This window comes from Loxodonta africana, chromosome 3 (assembly GCF_030014295.1).
Source record: "Loxodonta africana isolate mLoxAfr1 chromosome 3, mLoxAfr1.hap2, whole genome shotgun sequence".
Classification (NCBI taxonomy): Eukaryota; Metazoa; Chordata; class Mammalia; order Proboscidea; family Elephantidae; genus Loxodonta; species Loxodonta africana.
In genome coordinates, this window is record NC_087344.1 from 83,287,642 (window position 1) to 83,301,885 (window position 14,244).

Sequence of the window (14,244 nt, forward strand, 5' to 3'; positions counted from 1 at the left end):
TTTTTTTTTTGAGAATATTTATGTTATTTGCCACCAAAACAGGGGACTGAATAAATATAGCTATGTTTCTCTATTTAAAAAAAACCCAAAAGATAAAAGTTTATTTATCTAAAGACCTTTACTAAGAAAAAGTAGATTCTTTACAAATGGTGAATTTGAATGGTGACAGTATGGAGTATGAACTATATTCAAAGTGTGGTGGGAGGTCATTGGGGTTTTAAGAAAGAAGTTACATGATCTGATTTATGGCTTTTAGGATATGACTCTGGCTGGTGGGTGGAGAGTAGACTGTTAGGAGTATGGACTGGATAAGAAGAACCGAAGTGGAAAGAGGAAGGTCATTAGGAATTTTTTGTACAATGGTGACATGAGCTGGAGTAGTAATAGTGATGGAGGTAGTGAGAACTCTTTGAACACAGGATGTACTTTGAAGGTATAATCCACAGAACTTGCTGGTTGTTTTGGATATAGATGTGAGGAAAAAGAGAAGAATCAACAATAATTTCTAGCTTTTTGCCTGAGCAACTGGATGAATGCTGGTATTTTGTAACAAGATCGATGTAACTTAGGGAGGAGTAGGTTTTAGAGGAAAATTCAAGAGGTCTATTTTGGAAATGTCAATTTTGAGATGCCTTTTAGACATCTCAGTGTAGAGATGTCAAGTAGAATTTGTATATGTGAGTCTCACTCAGAGAGAGAGCATAGAACTTAAATAAAGAGCTATGTGTCATCATCATCTAGATGGCATTTAAAGCTATGAAATTGAAATAATTTATTTAGGGAGTGAGTGTAAGTATAGAAGGAAACATTTCAGGTCAGAACCCCAGAGCATTGAATCATTTAGAAGTCAGGAAGAGAAGGAACCAGTAAAGGAGACTGAAATCAGCAGCTGGTGAGATAAGGGGAAAACCAGGAAAGCATCATGTCCTAGAAACTAAGAAGAGTTACACAGACGTTATGGTGAGCAAAGGAAGCCAGACACCAAAAAACACATACTGTATGTCTTAGTTACCTAGTGCTGCTATAACACAGGTAGCACACAAATGGGTGGCTTTGAAGAACAGATACTTATTTTCTCACAGTTCTGGAGGCTAAATGTCCAAATCAGGGTCTTGGTCATGTTGACCCTTCTTGGTAGCCCTGGGTTTTCCTTGGTTCCTTGGCTTGTAGACAGCCCTCACATGGTGTCTGTCCTCTTCCATTTGTCCATATGTCTCTGTGTTATGCTGGTCTTTATATAAATCAGAAGTGATTAGGATACACCTTACACTGGTATGGTCTCATAAACGTAAGAAAGAAAACCCTGTTTCCAAGCAAGATTACCTCCACATGTATAGGAATTAGAATTCCAACACATATTTTAGTGGGGGTTCACAATTCAGTTCATAACACTGTGTAATTCCATTTATAAGAAATCAGTCGACAAACAAAATTAATATATTGTAATAGAAATCAGAAGGTGGTTGAGAGACAGCGGCTGGTTGACTGGAAAAAGGCACAGGGGAACTTTCTGGGGTAATAGAAATTTTCTGTCTCTTGTTTTGGATATAGCTACATGGATGTATACAGCAGTCAAGCCTCATTGCACTGAACATTTAAGACCTGTGCATTTTATGTAATATTCGAAAAAGGAGGGAGTTACAACAGTGTCAGATGATTTTTGATCAAATGTCACGTCACTAGTCGGACCTGCCCTGACCACTATCATGTCCACCTCCACGCCAGTCTCCTTTATTTCCTTACCCTGTTTTCTTTCTTTCTTTTTTTTCATGGTAATTTTTACTCCAATTAATGGAGGACAGAGACTTTCTTTTGTTCCCTACTGTTTTCCTAGCACCTAGAACAGTGCCTGGTGCATAGTAGACCAATAAATCTTTGAATGAGTATAAATGACAAGCTTGCCTAAGCCTTTAAAGGATGGCCTGGCTTTCAAATAAATGTATACAAACTTCAGTACCAAGTATTGCATGAAACGGCTTTTCATCATGATCTGGTTTTCTCCAACCACAAAAAAAAGGCCTCAGTCATTGCCATGTAATGGAAAGCCAGCTTTATAGAGAGTACTTGTTCTGGAAATTTATAGGGAAATGAGAGTGTTGCTTAATTCATTAAGATAAAAGTGGTTTTAAAAAATAAGTGTCTTAGATTAAATTAACAGTTTTCTTTTTATGACAAGAACATTAATTTTTATGAGATGTGCAAATATGGCTTGTGTTTTTAGTTGTCTGAATCAGATTTTGTCATTCTTCACTGGATACCATTTAAACATGTTTGCTGCCCTTAGGGAAATTCTCATGTCCCTTTGGGAAGCAAAACTTAAACATTGGCAAAGTGCAATGACAATACAAGATAAAATCAAAACAATATTATTCCAGGATAGAGCACAGCAATTGTGAAACCTAGCTGATGCAAACAGTAATTGCCAACCCAGTTCAGAATTTGAAGTAATATACTACTCAGCCCATAAAATGGCATCATTCCTTTGTTCCTGGATAGCCACTCAAGGCCTCTAGGCCCATGGTATTGTCCTGTTATAACTAACATTTGTGTTTTCATTGCAGTTGTCGGACAAGTAACCGCAAGAGCTTGATTGTGACCTCTAGCACATCACCCACACTTCCACGGCCACACTCACCACTCCATGGCCACACAGGTAAGTGTTTGAAGGTTAAGAAAGGTGGAAAATGCCCAAGGTGTCCAGTTGCTTCTGTGTAGGTGCTAGTATTTGTTCTTCCCTGTTTTTCACTTTTTATAGTTCAGTATATTATATTGTCACTTCACTTGGCTGACGGAAGCATACAGAACCTCATGGGCATGCTTTCTGTAGGAGAATGTGTTCTGTCTGCTTTTAGTTCTTAGTTGTTTCTTACCTTGTCCTCTCAACATTCCTTTTGGTCTTATACATGTCTTGGAGGTCAGGTATCTACCCTGGTTCCACGGCCTTTGTTCTAGAGTGTTGAGTGTATGTTATGGCTCCAATCATTTTGGGCTGTGTGATGAGGGGTCCATTAACATCTTGTCCTACCATGCCCGAGGGCTGGGACTCAGAATTTTCTGCCTCATAGGACTCCTGTTAGCATTCTCCCTGACAGACCAGGAGACAACAAAAGCAAGAGGAATATTTGTTTCATGTTGACCTCAATTTCACGTATTGGAATTAAGCAAACGACCTCATACATTAAGACCCTGCTCTGTCAAATATGGGCTCCTCCAGACATTGTTAGGGCTGATATACTTGCCTCTGATTGAGAAATATGTGGCAATTATGGGGCTTGCATTGATTCAAACACACTCTGCCTCCCAGAGGAAAGACAGAAAGACCTCATTTGAGTTAGCTCTGTATTTTGGAATAGACGTGTATTTTTGTACCCCACGGGAGCCAAACCAGGGGACCTGTCTTTGCTGAAGGGGCTGCTGTACTGCTACGCTGTTCATTGCTACAGTATTTACAGTGGAAGTTCTAGACCTAGAGTTAATGGAAAAAGAGCAGACTCGGAACCCTAGGAAGCTGTTCAGAGCTTGCTGCCTGGGTTTGGTACGCCATGGGAACTGTTGTTCTAAGCCTGAACTTGCTACCCTTGGTCAATAAAAGAGTACCAAAGCAATGCCAAAGGCCTGCTTATCAAAGCAGATCAGATCAGACAGAACTGTTCCCTTTGGGTTTGTCTCCTTGCTCACAATTTACAGAATGTTTGGAGGAAGAAAGCAAGGGTGTATGTGGAGTAGCTTTCTGAGGGCCCGGAGTCTGGCAATTCTGAGACAGATCTTTGTCCCTAGAAGAAGGTTCTCACCTTTCTGGGCTCAAATTTCCTGAGCCTAGAGGCCAGATAATTCAGTGTCCCTGGCCCTTTTCCAGACTCAGTAAACATCTTATGCACTAGTTGTCACATTACAGGATACCACCAAGAGCACAAGGGGACCCAGGAATTGGCATTTAAAGCAAAACTCTCCTTGTGTTTAGGTACTTTTTCTCCCTGGAAATTGGCTGGGTTCTAGATTAGCTTAAATAGCACATCCTACCCTGAAACTTTGTAAAAACTTAGCATACATCTGATCTGGCTTTTATATCACACAGAAATAACTTTAACGTGTCCAAACCTTGTATATAGTCTCACAACTATAATGTGAGTTTAAAAAAAAAAACTTATTGTCATCGAGTCAATTCCAACTTATAGAGACCCTGTAGGACAGAGTAGAACTGCCCCATAGGGTTTCCAAGGAGTTCCTGGTGGATTCAAACTTCCCACCTTTTATTTAGCAGCCATAGCTCTTAACCACTATGCCACCAGGGAAACCCGCTTCCGTGGAGTTGATTCTGACTCACAGTGACCCTGTAGGACACAGTAGAACTGCTTCATAGGGTTTTCAAGGCTGTAAATCTCTGTGGAAGCAGATGCCACATCTTTCTCGTACAGAGTCACTGGTGCTTTCGAACCGCCGACCTTTCGGTTAGTAGTAAATCGCTTTAACCACTGTGTGACCAGTGCTCCTTGTAATGTACTAGGCAGTAATCACTACTGGCTGCTCCTCTCTGAGATGATTATGCTCCTTTGTACTTAGATTCTTGGCAATTAGAGTTGAGGACTAATTCTTTCCTACTCAAGTGACTTTGGGATAAGAATACCATCTGCCCTTTTCAGCCTGCATAGGTCTGTACTCTCTAGCTTTGAGTTAATATATAACATACTTAGTACTCTACAGATGTTAACTATCATCATCATCTCTCCCCAAATCAATGCAGAAAATCTGGGTGGGAAGAATTGACCTAAAAACCTAACACAGGCAAATGCTAAGAGACACAGCACTACTTGTTTCATACAATCAAACTTAACATCAGATTATATATGTCCTTCACGTTGGGTCCACAGAATGCTAAGACCCTTTAACTTCACATTTTACTCTGGAATCTGTTGAATAATATGAGGCCTGTTGATTTGAAAATAGGTTCATATATTCCAGACAGCTCAGTTCAATATTAACTATCTACTATATAAAAATAGGAGCCCTGGTGGTACAGTGGTTAAGAGCTTGGCTGCTAATCAAAAGGTCAGCTGTTTGAATCTACCAGCTGTTCCTTGGAAACCCTATGGGGCAGTTCTACTCTGTCCTATAGGGGCACTAGAGTCAGAATCAACTCGAAGACAACAGGTTTATATATAAATAGGTAACAACTACGGTGAGGTCAGTTCAGTAGTAGCTTAGTCAGCCATCCTGGAAATGGAACCTTCCTAATTCATTTATTTTTATTACCTGTAGCATTATCCATTGTACAACTGTACCACAATTTACTTGTTCATTTTCTTATTGGTGAACATTGTATCAGTCTGGGTCCACTCAGGAGACAGAAACCCCATAGTGATTTAAACAGGTGAAGTTAAATATAAAGAATTATTAAACTATGACAAAAGAGTAACTTTAAGATGTAAGGGAACTCTGTAGGATACTAGGGATGCTGAGATAGTGTATCCAAAGAAGAACAAATTTGGATGGAGGGCCCCTCCCCTAGGCTAGATTCGGATTTCCTTAGAGAAGGTGTAGTGTAGTTGCAGCCCACGGGATGGCAGAGATGTTTGCTGATTTGCCCAAGCCAAAGCTGATCCACTGTCTCTGGACAATCAGGAAGCAACCCTTTGGTGCACATGCAAATTGCAACCAGTGGGCAGCTATGCAGAGGGAGTGGGCAGGAGAACCAGAGCACATGATAGCCCTCAGGAAGGCCATGGGAGAAAACCTGGGGGCAGGGGATAAATGAGGCGTGAGAGGGAATCAGGGCACTAGTGCCAGCAGGAGACCTGGAACACACTGTTCCTGTAGGGAGGACTGTAGAAAGCGTTCCCCAGGTCGGACCAGGGTTGTAAGGTTGTTGGCATGTGGCTGGAGCAGAGCATCACTGCTTGTCTTCACACCCACACCACTGATGGAACAGCTGCTCCAACTAGCAAGCGGAGCCCCTTCCTCCTGCAGTGTGCCTCCAGCGCCCTCTATTGAGAAAGTTCAACCTCGTGCTTTCTATGTAGGAGAAATACTACAAGGAATTTTCTCCAGTATAGTTGAGCAGGTATTGAAGACTGAATTTGGAGCTGAGAGGCATTAAATTGATAAATGGCACAGGAATTTACATTGTTTTATTTCTCACTCTTATACTCAGTGCTGCAACAAACATCCTTCCTCATGTTCTTTTTTATACACGCACGAAGTTTTTTTTCTAGGATTTATATATAGGCATGAAATTGCTGAGTCTTGAGATCTACTGTATAAATTTTTAGGAATAGGCTTAATAGGTCAAAGAGTGTGCATATTTTAATGACGTTTGTTGTTTATCGTCTAACTGATTTTAAATTAGTGTATTGGGAGTAAAACCATGCCTGCCTTATGCCTCAGTCCCTATTGTTCAGAGTCAAGAGTAAACCCCAGTGATCTTCCCTCTTTATAACAATTGCAGCCTTCCCGTCTCTGTCTACTTTGGATTCACTAGAACTAATTTCATTATCCTTTATTCCTGTTTATGTCTGTCACCACAAGAACCCCTCCCCGACCTCCTTCACTATGATTCCTATAAACCTCTGAACATTCCCTGTTCTGTCTCTGTCATGCCGCCTCAGCTCCTGAAACTCTTATATTGTATCTTCTGGAATTCATAGTTCATTATCAGCAGATTCTCCTGTATCCTCAATCTCGTCTCTGAGGAATCTATTCCTTCTCTCATGGAATCCTGGTTCTCCCCTTACTTAGAACACTAATTCTCTTGCAGTTCTCTCGTGTTGACTCTTATCTCTCATACCATTGAGCCTGAAGTGAGAGTAGGTGTCCTCGTTTTCTTATTATTCTTCATCCTTCTTCCTAATCCCGTAAGCTTGGAATCTTACATCATTAAATTATATCACCTACTACCCATCATAAAAAAAATTTTAAAAACCTGTTTCCGTTTAGGACAGAGTAGAACTCCCCCCGTAGGGTTTCCAAGGAGCAGCTGGTGGATTTGAACTGCCAAAAATCTCCACACGTTGCAGCTGTAAAAAATTTAGCTTTTGATTCATTCTTACTCTCTTCATTTCTGCAGCTGTCTTATTCTTTCTTGATGTAGAAAGATCATTCAGTATACCAAAGATAGTTAAATAGTTGATCTTTCCAGTTCTTTGAACTACTTTCTTCCAGTAAGCTTCTCTTCCCTCTACCTCAGTCATGTGTGCCCATAGTCATACCATAGACCTTGTTTCCATAATTTCAGCCTCATTCTTCCTGTTCCGTAAGAACTACCACTAATCTTCCTAGTAAGTGCCATCTAGGAACCCCAACCCTACCCCCTAAAACAATGATTTGTAACTCAGGACTCCATTCTAATGCTTTTAAAATCATCCCTTGTTGCCTGATAACCAACTTGAATTTTGTAGTCAAATATAACAATTTCCTTGCATACACCCTTTTCTCCCTTGCCCTGTCTCAGTTCAAGTATCCAGTTATTAGAACCACAACCTTGGTCAAATCCAACTCTTCCATCCTACCTTGTATGACCCAGTGTCATTTACTGTCACTAAAGAAAAAATAGCCATGCCAACTAATCTTACTATAAATTCATTATCACAAACTGAAGTTGTCCCTTAACGCTACCAAATAGTCATATTGATTGTCCTTAATCCATTGACTCTCACTCTTCTAGAAGATTATCTCACACCCTCCCCCCTCCCCACATACATCGTAACCATCCAGACTTAACTGTTGGCCTTGCTTCCTATTTTACTGAGAAAATGGAGGCAATCTAATGACAACTTCCAAAAGCTTATACCAGACTATAAGGAGGGGGCCAAGATGGCTGACTAGGCAGAGGCTACCTTGGATCCCTCTTGCAACAAAGACTCGGAAAAACAAGTGAATCGATCACATACATGACAATCTATGAACCCTGACCATCAAACACAGATCTAAAGAGTTGACCTGAGTGACAGCTGAGCGAAAAGCTGCGTCCTGAACCAGCGACCGCGTCTGGAACCCGCAACCCACCCCACAGCCTTGAGCCCTGGCGGTTCCCTGGTGCCAAGTGGCAGGGCTGATTGCGGCTTGCTGAGGTGGGGCAGGCACGGGACACAGCCCCAACCCCTAGCCCCCTGGGGTAACCTCCGTAGAGACTCAGTCAGCGCAAACAGGCTGCATACTGACGGGGCTAACAAGAGAACGAACAACCACGGGGAAGCAGCAACTGTTTTTGGAGCCTGGAGCCAGCGTCACAGTCAGAAAACCTTGGCGCTGGGCTTTGGACTGGGCGCAGGGGAGCTGAGCATGGCATCCTGAGACGGCGCAAACACGGGACACAGCCCTAGCCCCCAGAAGTGACCTCCGGGGAAGCCCAGCCAGTGCACTCAGGCAGCGCAGCGACGTGGCTGACAGGAAGAGAAGTCACCGGGAGGCAGTGACTGGTTTTGGAGCCTGGAGTGCGGCGTCCCAGCCGGGGAAACTTGGTGCTGGGCTTCGGACTGGGAGCGGAGAAACTAACCATGGCTTCTGAGACAGCGCAAGCACGGGACGCGGGCCTGACCCTCGGCGGCAATCTCTACCCAGCCAGGGCACACAGTCAACGTGCCCCTCGGGAATCTCAGATAAAACAGTCACCCCAAGCAAGATAAGTAACTTTGTCTATACTCCAGGGTGCTATTCTCTCCTATCTATCTGATCCCTCCCCTCCCCTTCCCAGGTGGCTTCATTAACATTGGAATTTCCTGGGCCAGAGAGTGAAGTGCTCTGCAGTTTTTTTTCTTTGTTTGTTTGTTTTGTCTTTTCCTAATCCATTCTCCTGGCTTGAGAGAAGCAGCTACAAAAAACCCAGAGACCAAGAATCCTTCCCTGACTTCCCAAAATTGGACTAAAAATACAGAACCAGCTCCAGCCAAGCATTTGAGATCCACAGTCTTGGGCTTTCATCCCTATAGGGAACAAGGTGGCTATTGTAATGCAAAGGCAATTCTGATAGGGATCTGACTGTAATTGTTTTAGCGGATTACTGGAAAGACAAGTTTACCAGGTCTGATAACTCTACCTGTGAAACTGAGCCCTCACTGACCCACAATGGGGAACTGAGGGCTGAAACTCCACCCAAACCACCTAACCTCCTGCCATAGGGGTCTGAGGATAGTGACATCTACCAATCTGTAGAGGTACATGCATTGGGTGCCTAAGGTACATGTGCAGAGCTCACCCACCAAAGTGCTTTAGGAATAGAGGCACACCTACCTCACTGGCACTTGGGGGAAGCCTGTCAGCATCCTGCCCCCCCAGAATGGGACCCCCTGCTGCTACGAGAATCTAGTACACACAACTATCACCACTACTCCTCTAAGCGAATAGGTGACAGTCTACCCCACACACTTGGTGACCCAAAATCAGATTCTACTCAAGAATAGTGAATGGACTCTTAGGCTTGTATTTCTGGTAACGGCCCAAACCAGCTGGTAAGAGGACATAAGTGATTCAAAGCCTACAACAATCAAGACAGCGTAATCTAGTAGCCCATCTACGTACATTGAAAGAAAACAAAACAAGATAAGTCTCAGTGAGCAAATATAAAATAAACCATTACAGTATCTTATAGATGGCTCGGAGACAACAGTCGATATCAAACCACGTAAAGAAGTAGACCATGATTGCTTCTACAACTCCCCAAATTAAAGAATCAAAATCTTTCCCAAATGAAGATACAATCCTGGACTTGCCAGATGCAGAATATAAAAAACTAATTTACAGAATGCTTCAAGACATCAGGGATGACCTCAGAAATTAAATAAGGCAATCTACAGAAAAAGCCAGGGAACACACTGATAAAGCAGTTGAAGAAATCAAAAAGATTATTCAAGAACATAGTGGAAAAATTAATAAGCTGCAAGAATCCATAGAGAGACAGCATTCAGAAATCCAAAAGATTAACAGTAAAATTACAGAATTAGACAACTCAGTAGAAAGTCAGAGGAGCAGAATCGAGGAATTGGAATGCAGAGTGGAGCAATTGGAGGACAAAGTAATTGACACCAATATAGCTGAAGAAAAATCAGATAAAAGAATTTAAAAAAATGAAGAAACCCTAAGAATCATGTGGGACTCTATCAAGAAGAATAACTTGTGTGTGATTGGTGTTCCAGAACAAGGAGGGATAACAGAAAATACAGAGAGAATAGCTGAAGATCTGTTCGCAGAAAACTTCCCTGACATCATGAAAGACAAAAGGATAGCTATCCAAGAGGCTCATCAAACCCCATATAAGATTGATCCAAAAAGAAAATCACCAAGACATATTATCATCAAACTTGCCAAAACCAAAGATAAAGAGAAAATTTTAAAAGCAGCCAGGGATAAAAGAAAGCTCTCCTACAAAGGAGAATCAATAAGAATAAGTTCAGACTACTCAGCAGAAACCATGCAGTCAAGAAGGCAATGGGATGACATATATAGAGGACTGAAGGAGAAAAACTGCCAGCCAAGGATCATTTATCCAGCAAAACTCTCTCTAAAATATGAAGGTGAAATTAAAACATTTACAGATAAACACAAGCTTAGAGAATTTGCAAAAACCAAACCAAAGCTACAAGAAATACTAAAGGAAATTCTTTGGTCAGAAAATCAATAACATCAGATAACAACACAATACAAGGTCACAGAACAGAACATCCTGGTATCAACTCAAATAGGGAAATCACAAAAACAAATTAAGATTAATTTTAAAAAGAAAAAAGTGCTCAAAACAGGGAATCATTGAAGTCATTATGTAAAAGATTACAATAATCAAAAAGAGGGACTAAATACAGGAGGCATAGAACTGCCATATGGAGAGGAAAACAAGGCGATATAGGACGATACAAGATAGGTTTTTACTTAGAAAAATAGGGGCAAATATTAAGGTAACCACAAAGAGGTCTAACAATTCCATAACTCAAAATAAAAACCAAGAAAAACATAATGACTCAGCAAACATAATTTGGAATACTATGAAAATGAGGAACACACAATTTACAAGGAAAAACATCTCAGCACAAAAAAGTAAGTGGAAAAATGAAATTGTCAACAATACACACAAAAAGGCATCAAAATGACAGCACTAAACACATTCTTATCTATAATTACGCTGAATGTAAATGGACTAAATGCACCAATAAAGAGACAGAGAGTCTCAGAATGGATAAAGAAACACGATCCATCTGTATGCTGCCTACAAGAGACACACCTTAGACTTAGAGACACAAACAAACTAAAACTCAAAGGATGGAAAAAAATATATCAAGCAAACAACAATCAAAAAAGAACAAGAGTAGCAATATTAATTCTGACAAAATAGACTTCAAAGTTAAATCCACCACAAAGGATGAAGAAGGACACTACATAATGATTAAAGGGACAATTCACCAGGAAGATATAACCATATTAAATATTTATGCACCCAATGACAGGGCTGCAAGATACATAAAACAAACTTTAACAGAACTGAAAAGTGAGATGGACACCCACACAATTATAGTAGGAGACTTCAACACGCCACTTTCGGAGAAGGACAGGACTTCCAGTAAGAAGCTCAGTAGAGACACGGAAGACCTAATTGCTACAATCAACCAACTGGACCTCATAGACCTATACAGAACACTCCACCCAACAGCTGCAAAATATACTTTTTTTTCTAGTGCACGTGGAACATTCTCTAGAATAGATCACATATTAGGTCATGAAACAAACCTTTGCAGAATCCAAAACGTCGAAATATTACAAAGCATCTTCTCAGACCACAAGGCCATAAAAGTGGAAATCAATAACAGAAAAATCAGGGAAAAGAAATCAAATACTTGGAAACTGAACAATACTCTGCTCAAAAAAGACTGGGTTATAGAAGACATAAAGGAGGGAATAAAGAAATTCATAGAATGCAATGAGAATGAAAACACTTCCTATCAAAACCTCCGGGACACAGTAAAAGCAATGCTCAGAGGTCAATTTATATCGATAAATGCACACATACTAAAAGAAGAAAGAGCCAAAATCAGAGAACTGTCCCTACAACTTGAAGAAATACAAAGCGAGCAACAAAAGAATCCATCAGGCACCAGAAGAAAACAAACAAAAATTAGAGCTGAACTAAATGAAATAGAGAACAGAAAAACAATTGAAAGAATTAACAAAGCCAAAAACCGGTTCTTTGAAAAAATTAACAAAATTGATAAAGCATTGGACAGACTGACTAAAGAAATACAGGAAAGGAAACAAATAACCCGAATAAGAGACGAGATGGGCCATATCACAACAGACCCAACTGAAATTAGAAGAATCATATCAGATTATTACGAAAAATTGTACTGTAACAAATTTGCAAACCCACAAGAAATGGATGAATTCCTGGAAAAACACTACGTACCTAAACTAACACAATCAGAAGTAGAACAACTAAATAGACCCATAACAAAAAAAGAGATTGATAAGGTAATCAAAAAACTCCCAACAAAAAAAAGCCCTGGCCCGGACAGCTTCACTGCAGAGTTCTACCAAACTTTCAGAGAAGAGTTAACTCCACTGCTACTAAAGGTATTTCAAAGCACAGAAAATGATGGAATACTACCTAATTCATTCTATGAAGTCAGCATATCCCTGAGACCAAAACCAGGTAAAGACACCACAAAAAAGAAAATTACAGACTTATATCCCTCATGAACATAGATGCAAAAATCCTCAACAAAATTCTAGCCAATAGAATTCAACAACACATCAAAAAAATAATCCACCACAACCAAGTGGGATTTATACCAGGTGTGCAAGGTTGGTTTGATATTAGAAAAACCATTAACGTAATCCACCATATAAATAAAACAAAAGACAAAAACTACACGATCTTATCAATTGATGCAGAAAAGGCATTCGACAAAGTCCAACATGCATTCATGATAAAAACTCTCAGCAAAATAGGAATTGAAGGAAAATTCCTCAACACAATAAAGGGCATCTATACAAAGCCAACAGCCAACATCATTCTAAATGGAGAGAGCCTGAAAGCATTTCCCTTGAGAACGGGAACCAGACAAGGATGCCCTTTATCACCGCTCTTATTCAACATTGTGCTAGAGGTCCTAGCCAGAGCAATTAGGCTAGACAAAGAAATAAAGGGCATCCAGATTGGCAAGGAAGAATTAAAATTGCCTCTATTTGCAGATGACATGATCTTATACACAGAAAACCCTAAGGAATCCTCCAGAAAACTGCTGAAACTAATAGAAGAGTTTGGCAGAGTCTCAGGTTACAAGATAAACATACAAAAATCACTTGGATTCCTCTACATCAACAAAAAGAACATCGAAGAGGAAATCACCAAATGAATACCATTCACAGTAGCCCCCAAGAAGATAAAATACTTAGGAATAAATCTTACCAAAGATGTAAAACATCTGTACAAAGAAAACTACAAAGTACTAATGCAAGAAACTAAAAGGGGCCTACGTAAGTGGGAAAATATACCTTGCTCGTGGATCGGAAGACTTAACATAGTAAAAATGTCTATTCTATCAAAAGCCATCTATACAAACAAGGCACTTCCGATCCAAATTCTAATGACATTTTTTAATGTGATGCAGAAACAAATCACCAACTTCATACGGAAGGGAAAGAAGCCCCGGATAAGCAAAGTATTACTGAAAAAGAAGAAGAAAGTGGGAGGCCTCACTCTACCTGATTTTAGAACATATTATACAGCCACAGTAGTCAAAATAGCCTGGTACTGGTACAACAACGGGCACATAGACCAATGGAACAGAATTGAGAACCCAGATATAAGTCCATCCACATATGAGCAGCTGATGTTTGACAAAGGCCCAGTGTCAGTTCATCGGGGAAAAGACAGCCTTTTAACAAATGGTGCTGGCATAACTGGATATCCATTTGCAAAAAAATGAAACAGGACCCATACCTCACACCATGCACAAAAACTAACTCCAAGTGGATCAAAGACCTAAACATAAAGACTAAAACAATAAAGATCATGGAAGAAAAAATAGGGACAACGTTAGGAGCCCTAATACAAGGCATGAACAGAATACAAAACAAAAGCTTATACCTTTTACACCTATTCACCTCTCAGCATCTGTACCCATAGACTCCGCCGTCCCATCTGTGTACATGAACTATCCATCTCTTTGTAAAACCAGTCCCCTCACTAGTGCACTAGATCCCATCATTTCTCACTCACTCAAAGGACAGTTTTTACTCCAGCAGTTTTTCTTTCCACTGGATTTT

The 14,244-nt window shown here is 40.5% G+C and overlaps 1 protein-coding gene across 8 annotated transcripts in view; it reads left to right on the top strand.

Moving 5' to 3' along the window:
- Positions 1 to 14,244, top strand: part of MAST2 (microtubule associated serine/threonine kinase 2) — a 252,949-nt gene that overhangs the window by 190,752 nt on the left and 47,953 nt on the right. For all 8 annotated transcript variants that reach the window (XM_064281895.1, XM_064281898.1, XM_064281897.1 and 5 more), the window contains one exon: positions 2,562 to 2,653. In XM_064281895.1, coding sequence (XP_064137965.1) covers positions 2,562 to 2,653 — 92 coding nt within the window. The remainder of the gene's footprint in view (positions 1 to 2,561; positions 2,654 to 14,244) is intronic.